This window comes from Garra rufa, chromosome 2 (assembly GCF_049309525.1).
Source record: "Garra rufa chromosome 2, GarRuf1.0, whole genome shotgun sequence".
In the NCBI taxonomy this organism is placed as follows: domain Eukaryota; kingdom Metazoa; phylum Chordata; class Actinopteri; order Cypriniformes; family Cyprinidae; genus Garra; species Garra rufa.
The window spans coordinates 19193495-19218500 of record NC_133362.1 but is presented as its reverse complement, the minus strand read 5'-3'; the positions used below and the strand labels follow the sequence as shown (position 1 = coordinate 19218500).

The 25006-nt window shown below is 38.7% G+C and overlaps 1 protein-coding gene across 1 annotated transcript in view; it reads right to left on the bottom strand.

The window, feature by feature from the left end:
* The window catches only part of LOC141325887 (delayed-rectifier potassium channel regulatory subunit KCNS3-like), a 41984-nt gene that overhangs the window by 7419 nt on the left and 9559 nt on the right, over positions 1–25006 (bottom strand). Inside the window, exons 2-3 of the mRNA XM_073834613.1 lie at positions 22018–22022; positions 21795–21950 (exon numbers count right to left, since the gene is read on the bottom strand). Coding sequence (XP_073690714.1) covers positions 21795–21950; positions 22018–22022 — 161 coding nt within the window. The remainder of the gene's footprint in view (positions 1–21794; positions 21951–22017; positions 22023–25006) is intronic.

The window sequence follows — 25006 nt, the reverse complement described above, 5'->3', positions numbered from 1 at the left end:
TTTTAAAAAATGCAAGGTTTCAGTATATATTTGTCATGTACCCTTAAAGACGTAGTTCACCCAAAAATGAAAATTCTGTCAATAATTACTCACCCTCATGTCATTCCAAACCCATAAGGCCTTCGCTGACCTTCGGAACATAAATTAATTTATTTTTTGATGATATCCGAGAGCTTTCTGACTTTTTTCTGAAATGTTTTACTTGTACGTCAGCAATTTAGTGCCATGTAAAAGACAAAACAAAACTAAGATTACAGTCGTAATAATTTGAGAATTAAACAAATTACGAGAATAAAGTAAAAATATTATGAGAATAAAGTTGAAATATTAAAAGAATATTCTTAAAATATTTTGAGAATATTCTTAAAATATTTTGAGAAAATTCTTAAAATATTTTGAGAATAAAGTCAAAATTACGAAAATAAAGTCAAAATATTTTGAGAATATAGTCAAAGTGTTTCGAGAATAAAGTCAAAATATTTTGAGAATATTCTTAAAATATTTTGAGAATAAAGTCAAAATTACGAAAATAAAGTCAAAATATTTTGAGAATATAGTCAAAGTGTTTCGAGAATAAAGTCAAAATATTTTGAGAATATTCTTAAAATATTTTGAGAATAAAGTCAAAATTACGAAAATAAAGTCAAAATATTTTAAGAATATAGTCAAAGTGTTTCGAGAATAAAGTCAAAATATTTTGAGAATCAAGTCAAAATTGCAAGAATTAATTCGTAGCAATTACTGGATTAAAGTTATAATATTTAGAGAGTATATTCTAGCCTGTTGTGCCTAAATGGCCTGGACTGGGAGCACCAGGAGATGTTCCAAAGTCTTAGCTTACAAAATCTGAAACATTTGGACTTTATTCTTGAAATTTCTACTTTTTTTTCCGAAACATTTCAACTTTAATCTTGTAATTTCTATTTTATTTTCAAAATATTTCAACTTTACTCTCGTAATTTCGACTTTAATCTTGTAATTTTAGATTTTTTTTTATTTTTTAACGTGGAATTAATTTTTTTTTAACATTTTAAAAACTGGACATTTTCATGAGAGAGAACATTCAGAAAAAGACACTTTTGTTAGCAAGGATCAGGCCTTGAAAGCCACTCTGAAACCAGTTTTCAAAATGCCTTTATACGAAAATACTTTCTGTTAAGCTATTGACTATCTTGACTGACACAGTTACAGCCTCTAAATGTGCATTAATGCCTTTTTCTCTCACAATATGATTTCCAGTAAAGTTGCAGCCTCATCCAGACGGTCAACTCAGGTTGCAGTTTTCAGTTTCAAGTTTATGAACAGAACAGTCTGATGTTTCTCTGAGCTCTGCTTTAATTGTTAGCCTCTGGGTCAAGTGTCATTAAACTGCAGAGGTTTATAAATCTGATGCTTATTGTACAAACTGATATAACACTGCTCTTACTAAATAAGCATTTTTAAAACAGGTTTCAATACTGTAGCCACATTTTGAGAAGAGTATTACATTCAATTTCCAGTGTGTTGTCATTATAACTTTTCGTTTAGACTGCTGCACTATTATGTGGATGAACTATTGTCTTACACGCTGATCTTTTATTATGCCTTCATCGATTTCACATTTACCTGCCCATAAATGTCCTAGCCAAAATATGCTGATGTGCATCAGAATTCACAAAGTCTGGCTCTCCAAGACTGCTTTAGTATTGGGACATAAATCTTGGACAAATGTAAATATGCCAAGTTTATACGTTCATTGTGAAACAGGCCACAGCACACATTTAGACATGACACAAAAAGGCATTACCGTGTTTATATTTATGAACTCATTCCACAGAAGTAGAAAAACCAAAGCTTACAGAACACGGCAGTAGCCAACTAATCCCTCTTTCTGTCTCTCTCACACATTTTTATCAACTCTAATGAAAGCTTTATCTCAATTTCAAACAATCGTTCACCCTAGCTCTTCATCAGTGCACATCTGTGTAAGATTAATCATTACAGACAACTGCAATCTCTCTGTCTCTCCACCTCATCATGATCAGCGAGCCAGAAAAGAGGCTTTTAAAGTCCTGCTACTTCACGCCAAATCTCTGTATCAGCAAATGTGCAGCTAACGTAAAGATGGTTACATGGAGTAGTTGGTGACTGTGGAAAATGCAATCTTCTTCCTTTATAAAGCTTGAAAGTCTCAGTCTGCATTAATTGTAAATGAATGGAGAAAGAGTTAAATTCTGCCTTCTGTGATCCATGCAAGACATGCAAGTTTGAATAAATTATGACAGAACTTTCATTTCTATACCGTTCTGCTTTGAAGACTGATAGGGAATAAATTATTTAACAAAGTTGTTATATAACATTACAACTGATGTCACATAGGCTATTGTAACAATGTCCTTATTACCTTTCTGGGCCTTGAACATGTCAGTTGCATTGCTGTCTATGCAGGGTCAGAAAGCTCATCAAAAATTTAATCAAAAATATCTTTAATTGTGTTCCAATTCCAATTACGGGTTAGGAACACCAAGAGGGTGAGAAATTAATGATAGAATTGTCTTTTTGTGTGAACTGTCTCTTTAAAACTGTAACATGTATAGACTCTAAAATACAGTTGAGATCAGAAGTTTACATCCCCCTTTCAGAATCTGCTAAATGTTAATTATTTTCCTAAAATATCATACAAAATGCATGCTGTTGTTTATTCAGTACTGACCTGAATAAGATATTTCACATAAAAGACATTTACATATAGTCCACAAGAGAAAATAATAGTTGAATTTATAAAAATGAGCCCGTTCAAAAGTTTACATACACTTGATTCTTAATACTATGTTCTTACCTCAATAATCCACAACTGTGTTTGTTGTTTTTTTTTTTTTTTTTTGTGAGTCTCTTGTTTGTCCAGTTAAACTGTCTGCTGTTCCTCAGAAAAATCCTTCAGGTCCCACAATTTATATAAAAAACCATGTATTAAGAGCCGGGGGTGAAAACTTTTTGAATTTGAAGATCAGGGGGAATTTAACTTATTTTGTCTTCTGGGAAACATGTAACCATCTTCTGTAGCCTCTGAAGGGCAGTACTAAATGAAGAAATATGATATTTAGGCAAAATAAGAAAAATGTTCATTTCCATTCTGTTCAAAAGTTTTCACCCTCCGGTTCTTAATGCAATTTTTTTTCTTCTGGAGCATCAGTAAGCATTTGAACCTTCTGTAATAGTTGCATGTAAGTCTCTCAGTTGTCCTCAGTGTGAAAAGTTGGATCTCAAAATCATAGAGTCATTGTTGGAAAGGGTTCAAAAATGCTGGAAAACTAAAGAATTTGTGGGACCTGATGGATTTTTCTGAAGAACAGCAGGCAGTTTAACTGTTTAAGACAAACAAGGGACTCATGAACAACTATCACTAAACAAAAACACTGCTGTGGATCAATCAGGTAACAACACAGTATTAAGAATCAAGTGGATGTAAACTAGTGAACGGGGTCATTTTTATAGTTTCATCTATTATTTTCTCTTGTGGACTATATGCAAACATCTTTTATGTGAAATATCTTATTCGGGTAGTACTAAATAAACAATAACATGCATTTTGTATGATCACTCTTATTTCAATAAAATAACTAACATTTTGCAGATTCTGATGTAAAACTTGACCTTAACTGTACATTGTCTTCTACAGAGGAAAAAAAATATAGCTGGTTCTCAGGAGGATATCTTTAATGTCCATTTTGTACTACGTTGTCCATTTAAGAACTATTTCAAACATTAAAATCTTCAGTAGAAGTTGTACTTGCTAGTCAAAGTAATTTAATACTGGATGTGATGAATTATGCTGACGCTGTCACCATATTCATCAGCATCACTGGCAAAGAGAAGCTTCTTCTGAATAATGAATTACATTCTCTATTCATGCTGCTGTTTACACTCTGAGTAATGAGCAATGCAGGAGGAGATATTAGGACATGACTGCTCAGCTGTATTTCTACTTCACTTACTGACAGAATTTATGATTCATATTTCTTGAAAAAAGCTAATGCAATCTAATCTCTCGCTCCTGTCCTAATTTAACGCAATCAGTCAAGAAACGTTTAAAGTTGACGTGTAATTACTTTCATGTTATATTCTCATATTCGCATTGAAAATAATTTCACCCCTTGAGCTGGACACAGCAACATTTTATGACCAACGGTGTGAGTTCAGGCCTGGGCTGTTTGGACAGTTTATTCTATGCTTCTATGATTATATTTCTATGCTTTTATCTGTGGAATCATTCAATCCTGATATTTGTGAGTTGGTGTGAGGCAGGCCCTTTTCATGATTGTCTACAGTAGCCACAATACTGCTGCATTATCATTCATGTCCTATGAAATATGCTTTAAGAATCTCTAGTGCAAATCAAGCTGAAACATAAATCCACTTTCTTCAGTATAAATTTGACAGACAGAACCGTAACGGCCAATTAATCCAACTAATTAGTGTTTGTTTTGGCGATTCACAGATTTGCTCATAAATTAGATCCATAACTCTGATCAAACAAGCCTTATTATCAGCCCTCAGGGAGAAAATTAATGTGTCTTGTATTTCTTCATCTTCAATTAAAGCCACACTGAGACCCTAAAAGCAAATATGAACTTCTTTTTTTTTTATCAAAATACAATGTTGGGTTCACTGCACTGCGGATGACTCGAGCCGCAGTGCTCTGCAGTTTTACTGGGTTTATTTACAGCGCATTGTTCCAATATTATGGAGTCTTTCATGCAACCCAGACCACTCTCCATCTGACCAATCCCACCGCCCCAGGCTCTCATTTTCTTTATATGGTCCTGCTGTTCTGTATTACAGCAAGAAGACAGTCACTTTAAATTCACACCAGACACTAGTCAGGCTTTTAACAAAAACCATGTCACATAAAATGATCTTCTAAATAAGTATAATATGTTAATAAGCAAGCATTTACCCTTAGGATCCACAAGTCTGGGAATTTTTGTAAAAAAAAAAGTTTTAGGATTTCAAAAAAATAAAGCAAAGAATCATTATGACATAAAATGAACATAATATTCTACACTATTTAAAGGATTAGTTCACTTCCAGAATAAAAAAATCCTGATAATGTCATCCAAGATGTTCATGTCCTTCTTTCTTCAGTCGAAAAGAAATTAAGGTTTTTAAAGGAAAACATTCGAGATTTCTTCTTGATATAGGCCTAGTGGACTTCAGTGGGCATCAGAAGCTTGAAGGTCCAAATTGCAGTTTCAATGCAGCTTCAAAGGACTGTACACAAAAATAAGGGTGCTTTAAAAGGTTCTTCACAGTGATGCCATAGAAAAACCATTTCTGGTACCACAAAGAACCATTCAGTCAAAGGTTATTTAAATAACCATCTTGTTCTTACCCTTTTATGATCTGAAGAACCTTCTTTTGCCACATAGAACCTTTTATGAAACAGAAAGGTTCTTCAGATGTTAAAGGTTCTTTATGGAACCATTTAGACAAAAAGGGTTCTTCTATGGCATGAGGAAATAAAGACATGAACATCTTGGACGACACAGGGTGAGAAAATGATCAGGAAATGTTTACTCTGGAAGTAAAAAAATCTTTTAAGGTCACTAATCAAATAATTGTCATATGAACAATACAGTTGAGACCACCAATGTGTTTGTTTCCACTAAGGCACAAGATGGATGATTTGGATGCATGATCACCAGCTTTTACACAAATTTGAGGATTAAAAGCAAGTCATTAAAGCAAAAGAAGGACACACTGCAATCCCACCTGAATCCGCACATAGAAGTCAAACAAAACATAAAAGGTCATTTTAAAAAATGAATCCCATCGGAATAGTGCTATAATATTGTTCAATAGTGCATTACAATGTCCTAGTTTTACATCAGTTTTACATCCTTCTGTTCTCAGCTCATTACACAGTCAAGCAAGAGCAAGCATAATTATGGGAGAACACTGGTCAGATTAAAGCAGAGGCCAATTTATGGATGTCTTAATTCAAAATCCACATTCTTAATTTAAGCATTCTATATCGAGTAAAAGGTCACAGATGTTCAATTCCGCAGCTGGTGCTTCATGGTTATGAATTGACTCTGCCATTCCTGGTCAAATGAAGAAAAAATAGGAAGAAATTTGGGACTGCAATTGTTTAAAGACATAAGCAGCTTCCTTTAGAGATGCATTATGATGGCTAACAACATTTCTACTTTGCTAAAATGCAATAACATTGCTCTTGATTGAATACAGCGACTCTTAGTACAATACATTACGGAAAAATCCAATAATCTATGATGAAACCACTAAACCACATCTAAAAGTTATCTGTGGCTTCAGAATGGATTCTTTCATCATTACAAAGTAGCCAGAGGCTCAGAGACATCTATGAACATAAAAGTGATCACTCTGAGGGAATAGTGAGCGTATGTGTGTGTGTTTGCCGTTACCACTACTGCATTGCAGCAATGCCTGCACCCGAATGACCAATCACGGTCTAAAGCTTTTACTGAGAAAGTGTAGCCCATCTGTACAGCTGAAACGCTGAGTAACATCATTAAACTTCATGGGAGTACATTACATGAGTAGCTGCTAATTACACTGGGCAGTGTCTCTCTACCGCCTCGCTGCTCAGAACCAGGCTCATTCCCCAACGGACAAATAACCGTATTTTAGCACTGATCGCTGATCCGTGATCAGTTTCTTCAGCAAACCATTTTCTGCTAACACCATCAATTAAACATTTAAAGATTACAACATTGTAACTTTTACAGTCTGTACAATTTTGCAATTCTGTGAAATGACCATGAACAAACAGCGTGGAACAGAATGTGTAAACCTGTGGACATCGCAATGAAAAGCAAAGCTGTCATAATTAATTATTTTTTAAACGCCATTTATCTTGTCAGTGACAAACACTGTGCAGGATTTGCTTTTATACAATCCAATGCTGAATTCATGCCAAAACGAAATGCAAAGCATCTTGAAATGTAAAGCACTCAGCTGTATTGCACTCTACTGTGTGACGTTTTGCACTTGGCATGCTAAATATTAAGTACAAATGATTTCTTTGAGTGATGATGTCCTTTGCTTTGCATTTCAGTCGAAACAGTGCACAAATTGTGCCACAATGAACCGAATGTATTATTCAATCATCAGGCCTACACTGAACTGGGAGGCATGACAAGGTAATTGAATCAATCCCACTGAAAATGTTCAACTTGTATTAATTGGATGTCACTTGTGTCCAACCTGTCAGATATGATGGATCTATTATCCAATCAAAAATATCTTCAAGAAACTAAGTATCAGTAGTTCTTAACTTCAAATGAACTTGGTAATGTCAGATTAGAAATAAACATGCCAGTGGGTCAGTAAGATTTCTTTTAAGAAATCAACCCAGCAGGCACCAGACGTCAATATAACGTCAGGTTGACATTGGATCCCAACGTCGTACAGATGTTGTGTAGTGGTTGAGAATGAAAACTAGGTTGACGTCAGTATTTGACATTGACTTAACATTGGATTTTGGTTACACAACCTAAATACAACAAAATATAATCGTCAGCTGATGTCGGTATTGGATATCAAATTTTAATGCTGACTTTAGAAGTCAAACTGACATAAAATTTTGGTCACCCGACGTCGCAACTGAAATTTAAACAAATATCCAGCTGGGAATGCTTTTATTCAGCAAGGATATATTCAAATGATTAAAACTGACCGTTAAGACTAACAAAATGTTATAAAAATCAACAATAAATAAATAAATAAAATTAAATATGATAAAATTACAGTTTCCACAAAAGTACAATTGATAAGAAGTGTTTCTTGAGCACCAAATCAGCAAATTAGAATGATTTCTGAAGGATCATGTGACACTGAAGACTGGAGTAATGATGCTGAAAATTCAGCTTTGCCATCATAGAAGTAAAGCCGCATGTCCATAACAGTGTTTTTTTTTTTCAAGAGGATTTTTTCCCCATTGTTTTCAAAGAGAGCGCTGCATTTTTTTAACGTTTTAAAAAGCGTTTTTTTCATGCTCTGCCTCGAGAGTTGAAGAATGTTTAACTTTGGGTAAAACACAGCACTCATCACTGTCACTTAAAGGGATGACTAGAAGGGATACAGCTACAGCAAACAGGGCTCACTGGGCATGTGCACATCGATATTGCGTCATTATTGTCACTCTGAACAACAGCAATCACTGTTTTTGCATTATTGAAAGATTGAAAGGTGTAGTTTTAGGGTTGGGATAGGTCTAGACGTAATATTGGTCATGGGTGTCCCCAGAATCTGTCTGTGAAGTTTCAACACAAAATACCCCACAGAACATCCGGAAAATTTTATTTTGGTGCGTGGTCTGTATTACTCTAAATGTCTTTTTGTCTGCCCCTTTTTCCGCCCCTTTAGTGCTGCATACCTACAGCAATAAATAGTTGGTAGTGGCAACATGACAGAGCGAGAGAACCGGTGTTCAGCCATACATACTGTCAGGACTGTCAGTCAGCGGCCATGGGCGGGGCCTAAACAATGGCATCAAATTGCTTTGAGAATCAAAACTGCATACCTAATGAGACTGGTTTGGTTTAATGGGGATTAAAAAATAAGGAGTGGATGGATTTTTTATCATTGTAGGGTGGTTGTGTACACTGCCAACACACGTTTATGTCCAAACTGTAATAGGTAGCAAATTAAATTTATTGTTATTTTATGGCGAGATTTTGTGTCACTTCCAGGGCTCAGCAAAGCGTCTCAACTAAAAAAAAATGCTGTGCCTCAGCTAGGCGTTTCAGCTGGCTAAAAACGCTATGGTGGACTAGTTTTTAGTGGACTAAATTACATTTTAAATTTTGAAATTAAATATGTAATTAAATATATTTTAAACTGTATAAATATTTCACAGTATTACAGTTTTTAATGTATTATTGATCACTTAAATCCAGGCTTAGTGTCACACCCTCTGCACGTTCCCTCAGCCCCAATCACCACGATCCTCCACCAACCAGCCAATCACCACCACAGCACACCCGTGAACCATCACCAGAATTCTAATCACCGTCACCTGCACCAGCAATCACCACACCCTTCATATACTTACCTCTATCACTCACTCACCGGCTGGTATCGAAGTTGCATGGATGCTTCTCTGTGGATCTTCTCCCCCTCCTGTTGTCTCTCCTATGCTCCTCGTGGATTCTTCCGATGTTCTCCTGTGCTCCCCGTGGATTGCTCTGATGTTCTCCTGTGAAACACGTTAATCGTGTCAGAGGGAAGTGACTGTTGCTAACGCTATGATCCTTATGAACTTGAACTCACCTGTTGTGTTATGTTTGAAGATTTGACCACAGAGACCTTATTCACCCGATTGCACGTGTGTTGAACTGTGCACGTTTGTTAATAAATACCTTGAAAGATACTCACCTTCTCCCTTTGTGTGTGGTCGTGACAGGATACCAGCCCAAAAGTATTAACTCACCGCGTCACTCATGGAGGCGAGCGCCGCTATCACCGAAGACACCCCCGACCCATTTTCGGATATGGTAAACGTCCTTCGTCAATCTCTACCTGCTGCTCCAACGACGATTTCCAACACGCCCCTCTCTCGCCCCATGAGTTATTCCGGAGACCCGGGTGGCTGCAATGGTTTCCTCCTGCAAAGTTCCCTCTATATCGAAGCCAACGCACACCAGTTTCCTAACGAAATTTCTAAGATATCTTTTATGATTTCCCTCCTCACTGGGCAGGCACTTCAATGGGCAGACGCACTCTGGAATTCACGGAGCGACGCTTTAATCTCCTATAATGCTTTCGTTGCCCACTTCAAGGACGTGTTTGGAGCTGCGCTCACTCCCCTTTCCGTACACGATGAACTGATCACTCTGAATCAAGGTGCGTCCAATATTCATGAATACACCCTGCGCTTCCGCTCCCTAGCGGCCACCAGTGGTTGGAACCAAGTCGCTCTCCTAGCAGCCTACCGTAAGGGGCTTAAACCCCAGATCCGCAAGCATATGGTCATTTACGATGACAACGTACCGCTGGAAACCTTTATTAAAAAGGCAGTAGGCATTTCTCAACATCTCTCAGCGTGTCCTTCTACAAAGTCTGTACCCAGCTTCCCTCCACTCCGAACACCGTCACCCCAACGAGATGCGGAAGAACCTATGATTACTGACTCCTATCGCCTGGATCCTGCGGAGAGGAAACGACGAATTAATAATCGTTTGTGCCTATATTGTGGAGAAGCCTCTCACTTCATCAGTGCCTGTCCAGTCCGCCCGCCTCGTCCAATGGTGAGTACCGTATCTATTACTCCAGCCATGTCTCTCTTACCCCATATTACCGCTGAACTAATAGTTAACTCTCGTACTCTCCCCATCTATGTGCTCGTGGATTCCGGAGCGGCTGGCAATTTTGTTTCATCACACTTCATTGCTAAACATCGAATTCCCACCGTTCAAAATGAGGTCACATACCAAATTACCACAATCCAAAACTCACCATTGGGCGATGGTAAGATATCTCGCCGGACCAGAAAAGTGACCCTCGTCTCCCAACACAACCACCGTGAACATCTGACCCTCCTAGTACTCCCGCGAGCCAACGTGGATGTCATCCTGGGCAGACCATGGCTCATTAAGCACCAACCCCGCATAGATTGGAGCACAGGAGAGGTCCTGGAGTGGGGCATAACGTGTAAGAACCACGGCTACCATCCTTCCTCGTCGGATGCAGAGTCTCCATACCATCCTATCCCTCTGCACGCCACCACCATAGAGAGCCCTGCCACTCAATCCGCCACCACCATTCCCCCCGTCTATCAGTCTTTCACCGATGTCTTCAGCAAGGAACGGGCCACACAACTACCACCGCACCGGCCCTGGGATTGTAGTATCGACCTGCTGCCAGACGCCAAACTACCCCACGGGAAGATCTACCCCCTCTCACGTCCTGAGCAGGAGGCCATGGAGAATTACATCCAGGAGGCTCTCCAACAGGGGTTCATCAGACCTTCCACGTCCCCAGCAGCATCCAGTTTCTTCTTCGTCCCCAAGAAGGATGGCGGGCTCAGACCCTGCATTGACTACCGGGTGCTCAACGACGCCACGGTGAAATTCGCCTATCCACTTCCTCTAGTGCCAGCTGCCTTGGAGGAACTACGGGAAGCCCACATCTTCACCAAACTCGACCTCCGCAGTGCGTACAACCTGATCCGTATCCGAGAAGGAGATGAGTGGAAAACCGCCTTCATCACCCCGACCGGTCACTATGAATATCAGGTGATGCCCTATGGCCTGGCTAACAGTCCTTCCGTATTTCAGAATTTCATGAACGAAATCTTCCGCGACTACCTCCATCGATTCGTAATCATCTACATTGACGATATCCTCATTTACTCACGCAACCTAAAGGAACATCAAGACCACGTCCGCCAGGTTCTACAACGCCTCCGTGAGTACCAACTCTATCTGAAATTAGAAAAATGTCAATTCCATCAGCCCTCCATCTCCTTTCTCGGATACGTGATCACTGCGGAGGGAGTTCGTATGGAAGCCGGTAAAGTGGACGCAGTGGCCAAGTGGGCGGAGCCCAGGACGGTGAAGGAGCTTCAGCGTTTCTTAGGCTTCGCTAACTTCTACCGACGCTTTATAAAAAACTATAGCCTCCTATCGGCTCCACTCACTTCCCTCTTAAAGGGAGGACGCCGGGTACTACAGTGGACTCCAGAGGCTCAGCAAGCCTTCGACCGTCTAAAGCTGATGTTCACCACCGCTCCTATCCTCAAGCACCCCGACCCTTCAAGGCCCTTCGTGGTGGAAGTTGATGCGGCGGACGTAGGCGTAGGAGCTGTGCTGTCCCAGTGGTCTGATGAACCCCGATCCCTCCATCCGTGTGCGTACTATTCCAAGAAACTCACCCCAGCCGAGCAGAATTATGGAATTGGAGACCGCGAACTGCTGGCAATAAAGCTCGCCCTCGAAGAGTGGCGGCACTGGTTGGAAGGAGCCCAGTTCCCCTTCACCGTAATAACCGACCACAAGAACCTCCAGTACATTCAGCACGCCAAGAGACTAAATGCCCGCCAAGCTCGCTGGTCACTATTCTTTGCCCGATTCAATTTCAACATTACTTACCAACCCGGCCACAAAAACACCAAAGCAGACGCCCTATCACGTATGTACTCACCTGAACCTACCTCTGACGATCCTGATCCCATTCTACCCCCATCTGTCTTTCTCGCACCCATACTATGGCAGCTGGATGAAGATATACGGGCCGCCACCTTCGAGGAGCCTGCACCACCGGAGCTTCCCCCGGATCGTGTCTATGTCCCAAGCCGTCTCAGACCCCTTCTGCTGGATAGTACGCACACGTCCCCCGGCTCAGGACATCCTGGCAGCAGGCGAACCCTCTCGCTCCTCCAGCAGAAATATTGGTGGCCCAACATGAGCAGGGAAGTGGAACGGTACGTCCAAGGATGTTCGGTCTGCGCCGTCAACACAACCCCACGCCGCTTACCCGAAGGTAAATTACAACCGTTACCTATTCCCCGCCGACCCTGGACACACTTGGGCATTGACTTCGCCACAGACCTGCCCCCCTCTCAGGGTTACACCACAATTTTAGTGGTAGTCGATCGATTCTCAAAAGCTTGCAAATTAATACCTCTCAAAGGTCTCCCCACAGCACTAGAAACCGCAGAGGCACTGTTCCACAATGTATTCCGGAACTTCGGACTCCCAGAAGACATCGTGTCCGATCGGGGACCCCAATTCATTTCCAGGGTCTGGCGGGCCTTCTTCCAACTCCTGGGTACCACAGTCAGCCTGTCATCCGGATATCACCCTCAAACGAACGGGCAGACCGAACGGAAAATACAGGAAATCTCCCGCTACCTTCGGACGTACTGTTCCCAACATCAAAACACCTGGAGCCAGTATCTACCGTGGGCTGAGTATGCGCAAAATTCCCTCCGTCAAACCTCTACCGGTCTAACCCCATTCCAATGTATTCTAGGTTATCAACCAGCTCTGTTTCCATGGACTGGAGAGTCCTCCGAGGTGCCCGCGGTAGATCACTGGTTCCGAGAGAGCGAGAGGGTGTGGGACTCAGCGCACGTCCATCTCCAGCGGGCAGTACGGAGGCATACGGAACACGCCAACCGTCGTAGGTTACCCAACCCAGTTTACCTCCCCGGGGACCAGGTATGGCTGTCCACCCGAGACATACGCCTCCGGCTGCCCAGTAGGAAGCTGAGTCCCCGCTACATAGGGCCCTTCACCGTGCACTCACAAATCAACCCTGTCACCTACCGTCTAAACCTACCTCCACATTACAGAATCGCTCCCTCGTTTCACGTTTCCCTACTCAAACGCCACACTGAACCCCTGTTCCCTTCCTCCACAGAATCGGAGTCACCTCCTCCTCCCGACCCGCCAGAGATCCTTGGAGATAACATCTACCAAGTCCAAGAAATCCTAGACTCCCGGCGGCGGAACGGCCAGCTCCAGTACCTAGTGGACTGGGAGGGGTTCGGACCCGAGGAGAGATCGTGGATACCCCGTGACGACATCCTGGACCCGACTCTCCTCGAGGAATTCCACCGCCGACATCCCGAACGCCCAGCTCCCAGAGGTCGTGGTCGTCCCCGTCGCCGTTCTTAGGTGCCAGGAGTCACCCGTGGAGGAGGGGGTGATGTCACACCCTCTGCACGTTCCCTCAGCCCCAATCACCACGATCCTCCACCAACCAGCCAATCACCACCACAGCACACCCGTGAACCATCACCAGAATTCTAATCACCGTCACCTGCACCAGCAATCACCACACCCTTCATATACTTACCTCTATCACTCACTCACCGGCTGGTATCGAAGTTGCATGGATGCTTCTCTGTGGATCTTCTCCCCCTCCTGTTGTCTCTCCTATGCTCCTCGTGGATTCTTCCGATGTTCTCCTGTGCTCCCCGTGGATTGCTCTGATGTTCTCCTGTGAAACACGTTAATCGTGTCAGAGGGAAGTGACTGTTGCTAACGCTATGATCCTTATGAACTTGAACTCACCTGTTGTGTTATGTTTGAAGATTTGACCACAGAGACCTTATTCACCCGATTGCACGTGTGTTGAACTGTGCACGTTTGTTAATAAATACCTTGAAAGATACTCACCTTCTCCCTTTGTGTGTGGTCGTGACACTTAGTGAGTATAAGGGGCCGTTTTGCACACTCAAGTCCGTTATTTCAAATGTAGACAAGCGTCAACCATGCTCATAATATGCAGTGCAATATACTCATGCAGTGCGACATGCTTGTTTTTTCTAGCATATCTACGCTGCAATGAGATGAAAACATGTGACAAAAACCAACCAATCAACTTCACCCTTTCCGTAACAACAGTGAAATCTCAGCCAAGATGGAGGAACAGCTGATCATAGCTGTACAGGGATACCAATTTTTAAAATGAATCTAGTAGTAAAGTTACTGCAAGCAATTTTCAGTGCTGGAAATCCATTTATCCTGTGTTGAAACTTCTTAGATATAGTATCTAGATAGATCATATCTATATGGTATCAGTGCTAGAGTTATGATCTATAGCAGTGAGAGGAAGTGACACTAATGTGTATATGAAGCGCTGAGGAGACACTGGCACCTGGCCAAAGGCATTATAACAATATACTGTTTACTTAGAAAAAAAAAGAGAAAGAGACAGAGAGAGAGAGAGAGAGAGAGAGAGAGAGACATGGGCAATGGGCCTTTTCTTCAGCAGTATAATTAGTTTAGACAGACTGAAGCAATCACTTTTGTTTGTGGTTAAAGGATATAGCATTTTATTTAATCATTTTCTTGAGTGGCAAATTGCCATTTGTATTTCAAGTTTCTGTAATTTAAGTTAATAGATCTAAACAAGCATACTTTTTGGTGTAGAAGTGTCTCCAGTGAGACAAAAACAAAAAACTTGCAGCCAAAAGAAAAATTGCACCCTCTTGAGGAAGATTCATAGGAAACTGACAACATTTGCTGTGCAATGTTTTGGCAGGACCTTCATTTAGCTGATGAAGCAGAAATCGATTAGTCTGTCCTTATGGTACATCTTTGACATCGCTCACTGGCTAACCATCAAACAACTCAATTTTGATAAACTCAGGCATTCATATATCCTGACACAAACTTCTCTTAAATTCCTGGCAAAGCTTAGACAAGAAATCTTTTTTTCTGCCTCTTGAAAGGTGTATGTGTGTCACCCGCGTTCACTCTATTACCGAGGCCTTAATCTGAAGCCTGAGAAGAAACTATTTACACAGATGAGCCTGATCCCTTCGTGTTTTTGGTTCACTCATATTGTATCCAGTGTTAATCCAGTCCCTTAAAGTCCGGTCATGTTTTAGATGGTATGCGCAGGCAGGTCTATTTGTCAGGCCGCGAATGCACATGCAGTGTGTGGTAATGAGGTTGACAGTTTGACGGTGAGTGTTTCAGAGACAGAATCCTAATGGCGTTGAGTGAGTGCTGTGTTAGTGTGTAAGACAGAAAATGCTAATTCCAGAGCGTGTTTTCGGATCTCTTGAGGGTTTAGAATTGAATTCCTGATGACCATCTCACTCGTGCTCATCAGAACAAACACAACAGAACAGCAAATAATTACATCAGTCACCCTCTCGTAAGAAAGCGTGTGTGAGAGGAAGAAAGAGAGATTCTGGCACAGGTCCTTGAGATGAATCTTGCTGTTATGTTTTATCTAAACATTACATCCCGGACAAGCAACAGATTACAACACACGCAATAACCATCCAGTAACCCCAACACTACTCTTCCCTAAACACATTCAAAGCAAACCTCATTTTTAAAGGCACACTAATATTGTACGCAAAGAAAATGAACAAATGAAATATGATTAAAACAAGTGGAAGACTAGAAAAAAAATCACTTTTTTCTTGTCAAATGTTACAAAGTTACAACTGGTACTGGTTCTAGTAATAATATCTTTACATAATTTTCCTACTACTAGTGCTCTCTCTCTCTCTCTCTTTTGACTCGCTCCCTTTTATCAGGGGTCTTCCTACTACTGGTACTACTATTGCTAATATTAATCAAATTAAAAATGGTACTGGTAGTGTAGACTAATAATACAGTATAAGTTATATAGTAAAAATAAGTACTGATTAAAAATAGTAAAATGTAAAATTATACTAATAATATAATAACATAATAGTCTATACTCCATAATAATAACATGCTTGCCTTATAGGCGATAGTGCTTCTCCAGAGCACTCTATAAAACATATACTTAATAACAACAACCACTAAAAACTATAACAAGTATAATAATAATAATTATTTAATTTTTTTTACATGCTTGCCTTATAGAATAGTGCTTCTCCAGAACATATACTCAATAATAATAATAATAATAATAATAATAATAATAATAATAATAATAATAATAATAATTAGTAGTAGTAAATATTATTAGTATAAGTATTAATAACAACAACAACTATAATAATAATAGCAGTAGTATTAATAATAATAATAATGAAAACTACAATAATAATAATGAATATTATTAATAATAACAAAAACTATTATAATAATAATAAGCTTGCCTTTCTCCAGAGCATTCTCTTCTATAAAACATATATACTTTATAATAATAATAATTATTATTACTAGTATTATTATTATTAAATAATATTATTAGTATTAATAATAATAATAATAATAATAACAACAACTATAATAATATGCTTGCCTTTCTCCAGAGCACCCTATAAAACATTTATACTTCATAATAATAATAATAATAATTATTATTATTATCATTATTAATGAAAAACAAAAAATATAATAATAATAATAATAATAATAAATAAATAATAACAAAAACTATAAAAAATAATAATATTAGTTTTATTATAATAAAAACAACAACAAAAACTATAATAGTAATTATAATAATATGCTTGCCTTTTTCCAGAGCACTCTACAAAACATATATAATTATATTATAATCAATAAAAATAATAAATATTATAATTATAATTAATTAATTACTAATAATTAATTAATATAATAATAACAATAATAATAAATATTATAATTATAATTAATTAATTATTAATAATTAATATAATAATAATAATAATAATAATAATAATAATAATAAGCTTGCCTTTCTCCAGAGCACTCTATAAAACATATATACTTCATAATAATAACAATAATAATAACAAAATATTAACAATAACAACAACAAATAAAAAATAAATATTAATAATAATAGTAACAATATTAATGACTACAAAAACCAGCAGAAACCACTAACAATGCCCATGTTTAAGAAAAGGAAGAAAGAAAGAAAGAAAGAAAGAAAGAAAGAAAGAAAGAAAGAAAGAAAGAAAGAAAGAAAGAAAGAAAGAAAGAAAGAAAGAAAGATTGAGTTGACACTGTCACAGTGATGGCATGTATTGACTGCTATGTTAACTCAGTAAATTTGTATTAATTGTGTCCTCTGAACCTGAACTATATGGTTATGACTACATCCAACAGCTTCGCCAGCCTCCAATATTTAGAATTATTGATTAGAATACTTCACATCTAATGAACACAAACTAATAGTGTCATGTCATCCACACAAACAGCAGCAAAACACACATACAGCCATCTAAATTAGCCATAAAATAAAATATGTTGTGATAGAATCACACAAACTGAAGTACCTATATTTCTATCAGAGCTGCTGTATGCATATAATATACAGAGAGCAAGTGCAAAGCAGCTGTTTTGTGTGCCGTCAGCATTTATTTGCTCCTGAAGGTGAAAGTCTGATTTACAGAGCTGCTGGACCACCAGTAAGCATCAGTCAGCCAGGAGGTCATTTAGCTTCATGTCCAATTTGGTTAGAGACGTACGTATATCCACTTTGCTTGAGTGTATTTGTATGCATGTGTAAACCCTAAAGTCCAGTTATGATTTGTGCACAGTGAAAAAAAAAACTCTCAACTAACCTTCTCATACCCTCATCACAGTAGTGCAAGATTGAACTCAACGCAGCCAGGATGCGTCTGCATTGCATTGACCATCATTTGCCCGTGACTTATCCTACCTACCAGGAGAGAAAGACAGAGACAAAAAAACACGCTGACAAAGTGATGTCACGCTTACGTGAGATTGAAGTGTCACAGCCCTCGATTCATCCCGCAGTGAGTCGTGCTGACTGCTGTTTCACTCACCTGCCTGCCTGAACAGTTTCTGCAAAGTAATGCAACGTTTGGCTGCCAAATGCTGCATCCTCATGGGACAAGAGGAAAACAGTGTCCTTCTGCAAATGTGCACCTGAAATGTAGAAGTGAAAATTTCAGTTCAGATCAAATTTGTGAAACAGAATTCAATCTGACAGTTGATATTTCTGTGGAATATGACTGCTGACCTAGAGATTTTTTTCTGGAGGCATCATTTACTCACCTTTATACTGTTCTGAAGAAGAAAGTTTGAACTCAAGTTCTTTTGAACTTTTTATTCATAAAAGATCCTGAACAAAGTATATAATGGTTTCCAAAAAAAGTAGCACAATTGTGTATAACATCGATAATAAGAAACGTTTCTTAAACACTAAATCAGCATATTAGAATGATCTCTGAAGGATCATGTGACATTGAATAATTTGTTTCTTATCATTGTTACAATTACATTAGATTTTCCATTTGATTGTGTTTTTGCTGTCCTATCAAGTGGATAAAAACCAAAGGCCTTCCCTGATTTCTCCATCAAAGCAATAAACATTCCATTAAAGCATTTCTCTCTTTATCCTTCCATCTGATTGAAGCATTTAAATACACAGAGCACTCAGAAAGACAAAAAGAACCATTAAAGAAGAATGTTTGTGGCATTCGTCCTCTGAAGATTCGAAGCTAGGGTTAAAAGCAGTGTCAGAAGTCTGTCAAAGAGAAGATCAATACTTCTATTGCAAATTTGTTTGGATTTAATGCTTAGAAATCTTCAGCAAGGAAGCTGCTTAGTGGAAGTACTCTGATTTTAACTTGTTTGCTGTAATTTTTTTCAGTGGAACACAAAAAATGACTTTTTGAACAAAAACTTAAAAATGTGGATTTATTTTCACTGGTAATCTAAATGAATATCTGGAATATTATTCATGTCCACATTCAGATTCAAAATGGCACGTTAATGCATCATAACACATTTGAAATCATAGCCATACAATATTGGTTCTTGCTCACATTGTAACCAAACATCGCACAACACTTTAAATGATTAGTTCAGTTCCAGAATAAACATTTCCAGATAATTTACTCAACCCTATGTCATCCAAGATGTTCACGTCTTTCTTCAGTTGAAAAGTAATTAAGGTTTTCGAGGAAACCGTTCCAGGATTTTTCTCCATATATGGACTTATAGTGGATTTACAGTATTTTAATACTGTAAAGTTGCTTTGACACAACTTGTATTGTTAAAAGCGCTGTATAAATAATCTTGACTTGACTTGATCAACAGGTTGAAGATCCAAATTGCAGTTTCACTGCAGCTTCAAAGGGCTCCACACGATCCGAGCCGAGGAATAAGGGTCTTATCTAGTGAAATAATTGGTCATTTTCAAAAAAAAAAACATTTATATACTTTTTAACCACAAATGCTCATCTTGAACTAGCTTGACTTCACGCATTACGTAATCATGCACACTCTTAAAAATAAAGGTGCTTTAAAAGGTTCTTCACAGCAATTCCACAAAGAACCATTCAGTCAAAGTTTTTTTAAAGAACCATCTCTTTCTTACCTTTTTATAATCTGAAGAACCTTCTTTCGCCACAAAGAACCTTTTGTGAAACAGAAAGGTTCTTCAGATGCTAAAGGTTCTTCATGGAACCATTTAGACAAAAAGGATCTTCTATGGCAGCGTAAAGCTAAAAATGTTGAACAATTTTGAAGTTGGAGGAGAAAATTAGATTAAAGTACACAGGCGAAGAACGAACAGCATGTGTGAATATGTGCATCGCAGAGCCAGTGCAAGATGAGTATTTGTGGTTAAAAAGTATATACATTTTTAAAAATGGCCAATTTTTTCACTAGATAAGACCCTTATTCCTCGGCTGGGATCTTGTATAGCCCTTTGAAGCGGCATTGAAACTGCAATTTCGACCTTCAACCCACTGATCTCCATTGAAGTCCACTATATGGAGAAAAATCCTGGAATGTTTTCCTCACAAACCTTAATATCTTTTCAACTGAAAAAAGAAAGACATGGACATCTTGGATGACATGGTGGTGAGTACATTTTTATTCTAGAAGTGAACTAATCCTTTAACATGTGGAATGGAGATTATTTGAGAGCTGCAGTGGAAGGGAAGCTTTTCAAAGCTATCATATGTCATCCAAAGATGGCATTATGTTCTTTTTGGAGCTTCACTCCAAAACAAGATATATTCCATGTTATTACAGAAGGACAAACATCTTTCCTGAAACACTCACATGTGTCAAAAGCAACACAAGCAAAGATCTACGAGATCCATAGAGCGTTTCCTCTCTAGAGACATGATTTGTGCTCTTAATTAGAGTCAAGTCATCCGAGCAGCGTAGCATTATGAAACACCTCGCACACACTGCAGATTGCGCAGTCTGCAATAATGCCAGCAGCTGCAGAAGTGACGCGGCCGTAAAGAAAGAGAAAGTGTTAGTCATCAGTAACCATTTCACATGTGTGTGCACTTCACAGTGAGCGTTAACAACTTTTAGACCCTAATTAAATGGGAATTGATCTCAGGAGTGCAGGAGGAAGAGAAAGAGAGCTGTGAGATGCATACTGTATGCGCTGAAATGGGACGTGTGTTTGAGCTTAACATTCATGAAAACCAATGACCTTTTGTGGTAAATCACATACTCATACACATACTAGAAATTATATCAAACATCTGACATTTAATGTGCACCTTTAAAATAATATTTTTTCAGGCCAATGCCAGCTCCTCTGTCAACAGCAGCACCATATGCATTGTGATATTCTCGTGAAAGTATAAATTCATTATTTTTGTTTTCTTTGCGCACAAAAAATATTTCGTAGCTTTGTAATATTATGGCTGAACCACTGATGTCACATTGGCTATTTTAACAATGTCCTTACTATCTTTTTGGGCCTTGAACATGTCAGTTGCATTGCTGTCTATGCAGGTTCAGAAAGCTCTCAGATTTCATCATTTCAAAACATCTTAATTTGTGTTCTGAAGATGAACGAATCTTACAGGTTTGGAACGACATGAGGGTAAGTAATTAATGACAGAATTTTCATTGTTAGGTGATTTATGCCTTTTAATAGCAGCAGGTTCATTAGAAAATGTTGGATAACTAATAATAGCTCTCTCTCTCACACACACACACACACACACACACACACACACACACACACACACACACACACACACACACACACACTGACAGATGCAAGAGAAACCAACACACATACACACTCCGTGTCCATATGTTGAATGAAACTGCCCTCACATTGAAGAAAAATGCTTACTGTGTATTCATTTCACAGCCCATTACCTGTTTGAAATAGAATAAACTGTAGAACCCTAACCTCCATCTGCTGGGGCCACCCGGTTTTCCCTCATTCTCTCTCTTTCGGTCCAAACCTCAACATCATTCCTGATCATCTCTGAAGGTTACGAAGGAGACTCTGGGATATTTCTTTGAAGGAGACTGAAAGTTAACGTGTGAACGTGTGCATCCTGGTGTCTCGCAGACACACGTCTCCTAATTCTCACTTTGTAAAACAAGGTGCGAATAGCACAGTTACCCAGGTCTCACTTTTCGGAGTGTGAATCTCTTCAGGAACTCCTGTTCTGCACGCCATTGATTTGATGTCAGTAAGTTCTTTGCTGTGTCCTCTGCCATGTACTTCTTATCAGATATTGGCTGACATTGTTGATGTTTGGCTGTGATCGGCCGTTCTCTGATCTTTGACTGAGATAAACAAGCACAAACTGCTGATAAAGCAAATATTGGATTCTGACGCCATCATCTTCCTTACCTTCACTGGAACAGCAGCAAAGACACAGTGTGAGCATTAACCTCTTACTTTATGACTCACAGTTTGTCATTTATTCAGAAATTCATTTGTAAACTTTTTTCATTTATGTTTAAATTTAAAGGGTTAGTTCATCCAAAAATGAAAATTAGCCCATAATTTACTCAGCCTCAAGGCATCCTAAGTGTATATGACTTTTTTCTTTCAGATGAATCCAGTCTGAGTTATATTAAAAAAATGTCCTGGCTCTTCCAAGCTTTGTAATGCCAGTGGGTGGGTGTTTTTGTTCAACAGTTCAAAAGAAGTCCAATAAACCACATCCATCCATAATAAAAAGTGGCTCAAACAGCACCTGGGGGTGAATAAAGGCCTCCTGTAGCAAATCGATGCATTTTTGTAAAAGAAATATCCATATTTAAAACGTTATAAACAGTTTTATAGCTCACGCTACTGTCATACGCACAAGCCATTCCAGGCAGAGAGCAAAACAAAACACGAATCGGTCACAAATTAGAAGTAAAAAATTAGGATTTGGAAAGAAAAATGTCAGAGGATTTCGATATAAGACAATGAGACTGGTTTTCCTTTGCTAAAGTAAGAAAACTTTGCTTGCTTTGATCCTGTAAACAAACGCTGTTTCTCACAAGACTAGCATAGTCTTACTGATGCATGCGGTACAATTCGAGCAGACGACAGTTATCGCAAGCTAGAGAAATGTTTATAACATTTTAAATATGCATATTTTTCTTGCAAAAAAGCATCGATTTGCTACAGGAAGTCTTCATTCACCCCCTGGAGCTGTATGAGGCACTTTTTATTATGGATGGATGCGCTTTATTGGACTTCTTTTTGAACTGTTGTACAGAAACACCCACCCACTGCCATTATAAAGCTTGGAAGAGCCAGGAAATGTTTTAATATACCACACTGACCTAAATATAAGCTGACCCTGATTATAAGACGACCCCCCCTTTTTCAAGATATACCTTTTGTAAAATAGCTTTCTGAAAACCAAATCTTGTGTTTATTCAAAAAAACTTACTTTTTTCTTAAATTATTTTCATTTTGCATATTTTTCCTTTTTTAGTTTTGGTTTTGAAAGTATGGTAAATATACATCTAACAATATACACTTTTTGATATACCATAAAAATAACAGGTAGCTCATCTAAATCATATAACAGTTTGGCTATCCATCTCATAGTAGCCTACCAACATTTCATTAAAATTACAAGTGAAATCTTATTGTAGTCTTCAAATCTGGGTCCTGTCTTACGTTTTAAAAACACTTAGAGGAAGTCCGGTCCCAACAGTCTAACATGACAGTCAAGACTCATGCTGCTGTAACATTACAGACAAACATTGGATTACGTATTTCTTGGCACACTCGTTTTACACGAATTTGGCGCCACCTATAGTTGTGGGTGTATTATTGCCATGCCAAAGTCTAGACCCTGAATATAAGACAAATGCATTTTTTCAGATGTATTTCCAAGAAAAAAAACATTCTCTTATATTTGGGTCAATACGGTAACTCTGATTGGATTCGTCTGAAAGAAGAAAGTCATATACACCTAGGATGCTTTGAGGGTGAGTAAATCATGGGCTAATTTTAATTTTTGGGTGAACTAACCCTTTAAGGTTCACATACAGACACACATACTACTGTTCAAAGTTTGGGTCAGTAGGGCTCTTTTTTATTTAATTAAAGGAAAATTCTGTCCTGTCATTATTTATTCACCCTTGTGTCATTCCAAACCTGTAAGATATTTGTTCATCTTCATGACTCAAATTATAATTTTTTATTATGAAATCCGAGAGATTTCTGATTCTGCAACGCAACTACTACGTTAAAAGATAGTAAGGACATTATTAAAATAGTCCATGTGACATCAGTGGTTCAACCTTAATTTTTGTGAGGCTAAGATAACACTTTTTGTGCGCAAAGAGAACAAAATAACAACTTTATGCACGTGGTCCTGCTGATATAGGAGCCTGTTCTGACTTAAAACCCAGATCCGCTGTGCCTTGTTTACAAGCAGAGGAATGTACACACATACTCTTGGTACTCCAGTGAACGCATGTCAAAGACTGACACAGAAGACAAAAAAATATTCAATAAAGTCATTATTTTTGTTTTCTTTGTCCACAAAAAGTACTCTCGTAGCTAGTTGCCTTACTATTTTTGTAAGTATTCAAACAAGGAAATAAAAATCAATACATGTAAACATACTATGTGGAAGGGTGACCTCCAGTTGATGGAAATAGTGTGAAGTGTAGAACCGCCCAGCTGAAGGCCAAAGGGGGAGACGGAACACTGGCCAAGCATGTGACCTCCTCAACATTCCGAATTCAATTCCAAATCTCCAGGTGATTGAACACGACATCACACCATTCCAGCCAGAGATCCATAACATCCATATCAGTCCTGCGGAACAGATGGGGTTAGCTTTAGTAAACTGTCTGATGGCTAACAGGCAATCTTCTCATTGTGAGAAACAGGACTGTTTTGAGCTGTAAGCACAGCTTTAGCAAGTCACTGAACCCGTTTCATTGATCAACAAGAAGACTGGGAATGTCTGTTTCAGGGTAGCTGTATTGATTTTGTCTTGTCAGTGCAATAGATAACATGAATCAGTTATAATCTATTATATATCCATTTTTGGCTTATTCACTGTGATACCCCAGAACTTAAAAAATCATCTCTCTGTTTTCCCCCCAAAGCTTCAGACACTTCTTTTCGCAGCCTTTTTACTCTATTTTCAGCCACTGACAGATGATTCCATCCAATTTTCTATGTGTGAGGTAAAAAAGAAAAGAAGGAAAAGCGAGAAACGAATGAAATGGAGAGAGAAAGAGAGAGAGAATGTGTTGGCGAGTAGGATGTGTACTGACCCATGCAGAGGGGGTGGCAAATTGCTCGAGACAGGACTTTATTCAGCACTGAAGATGTTATGCTTCCAAACTCACCTGTTACTCTCTAATTCGGCTGG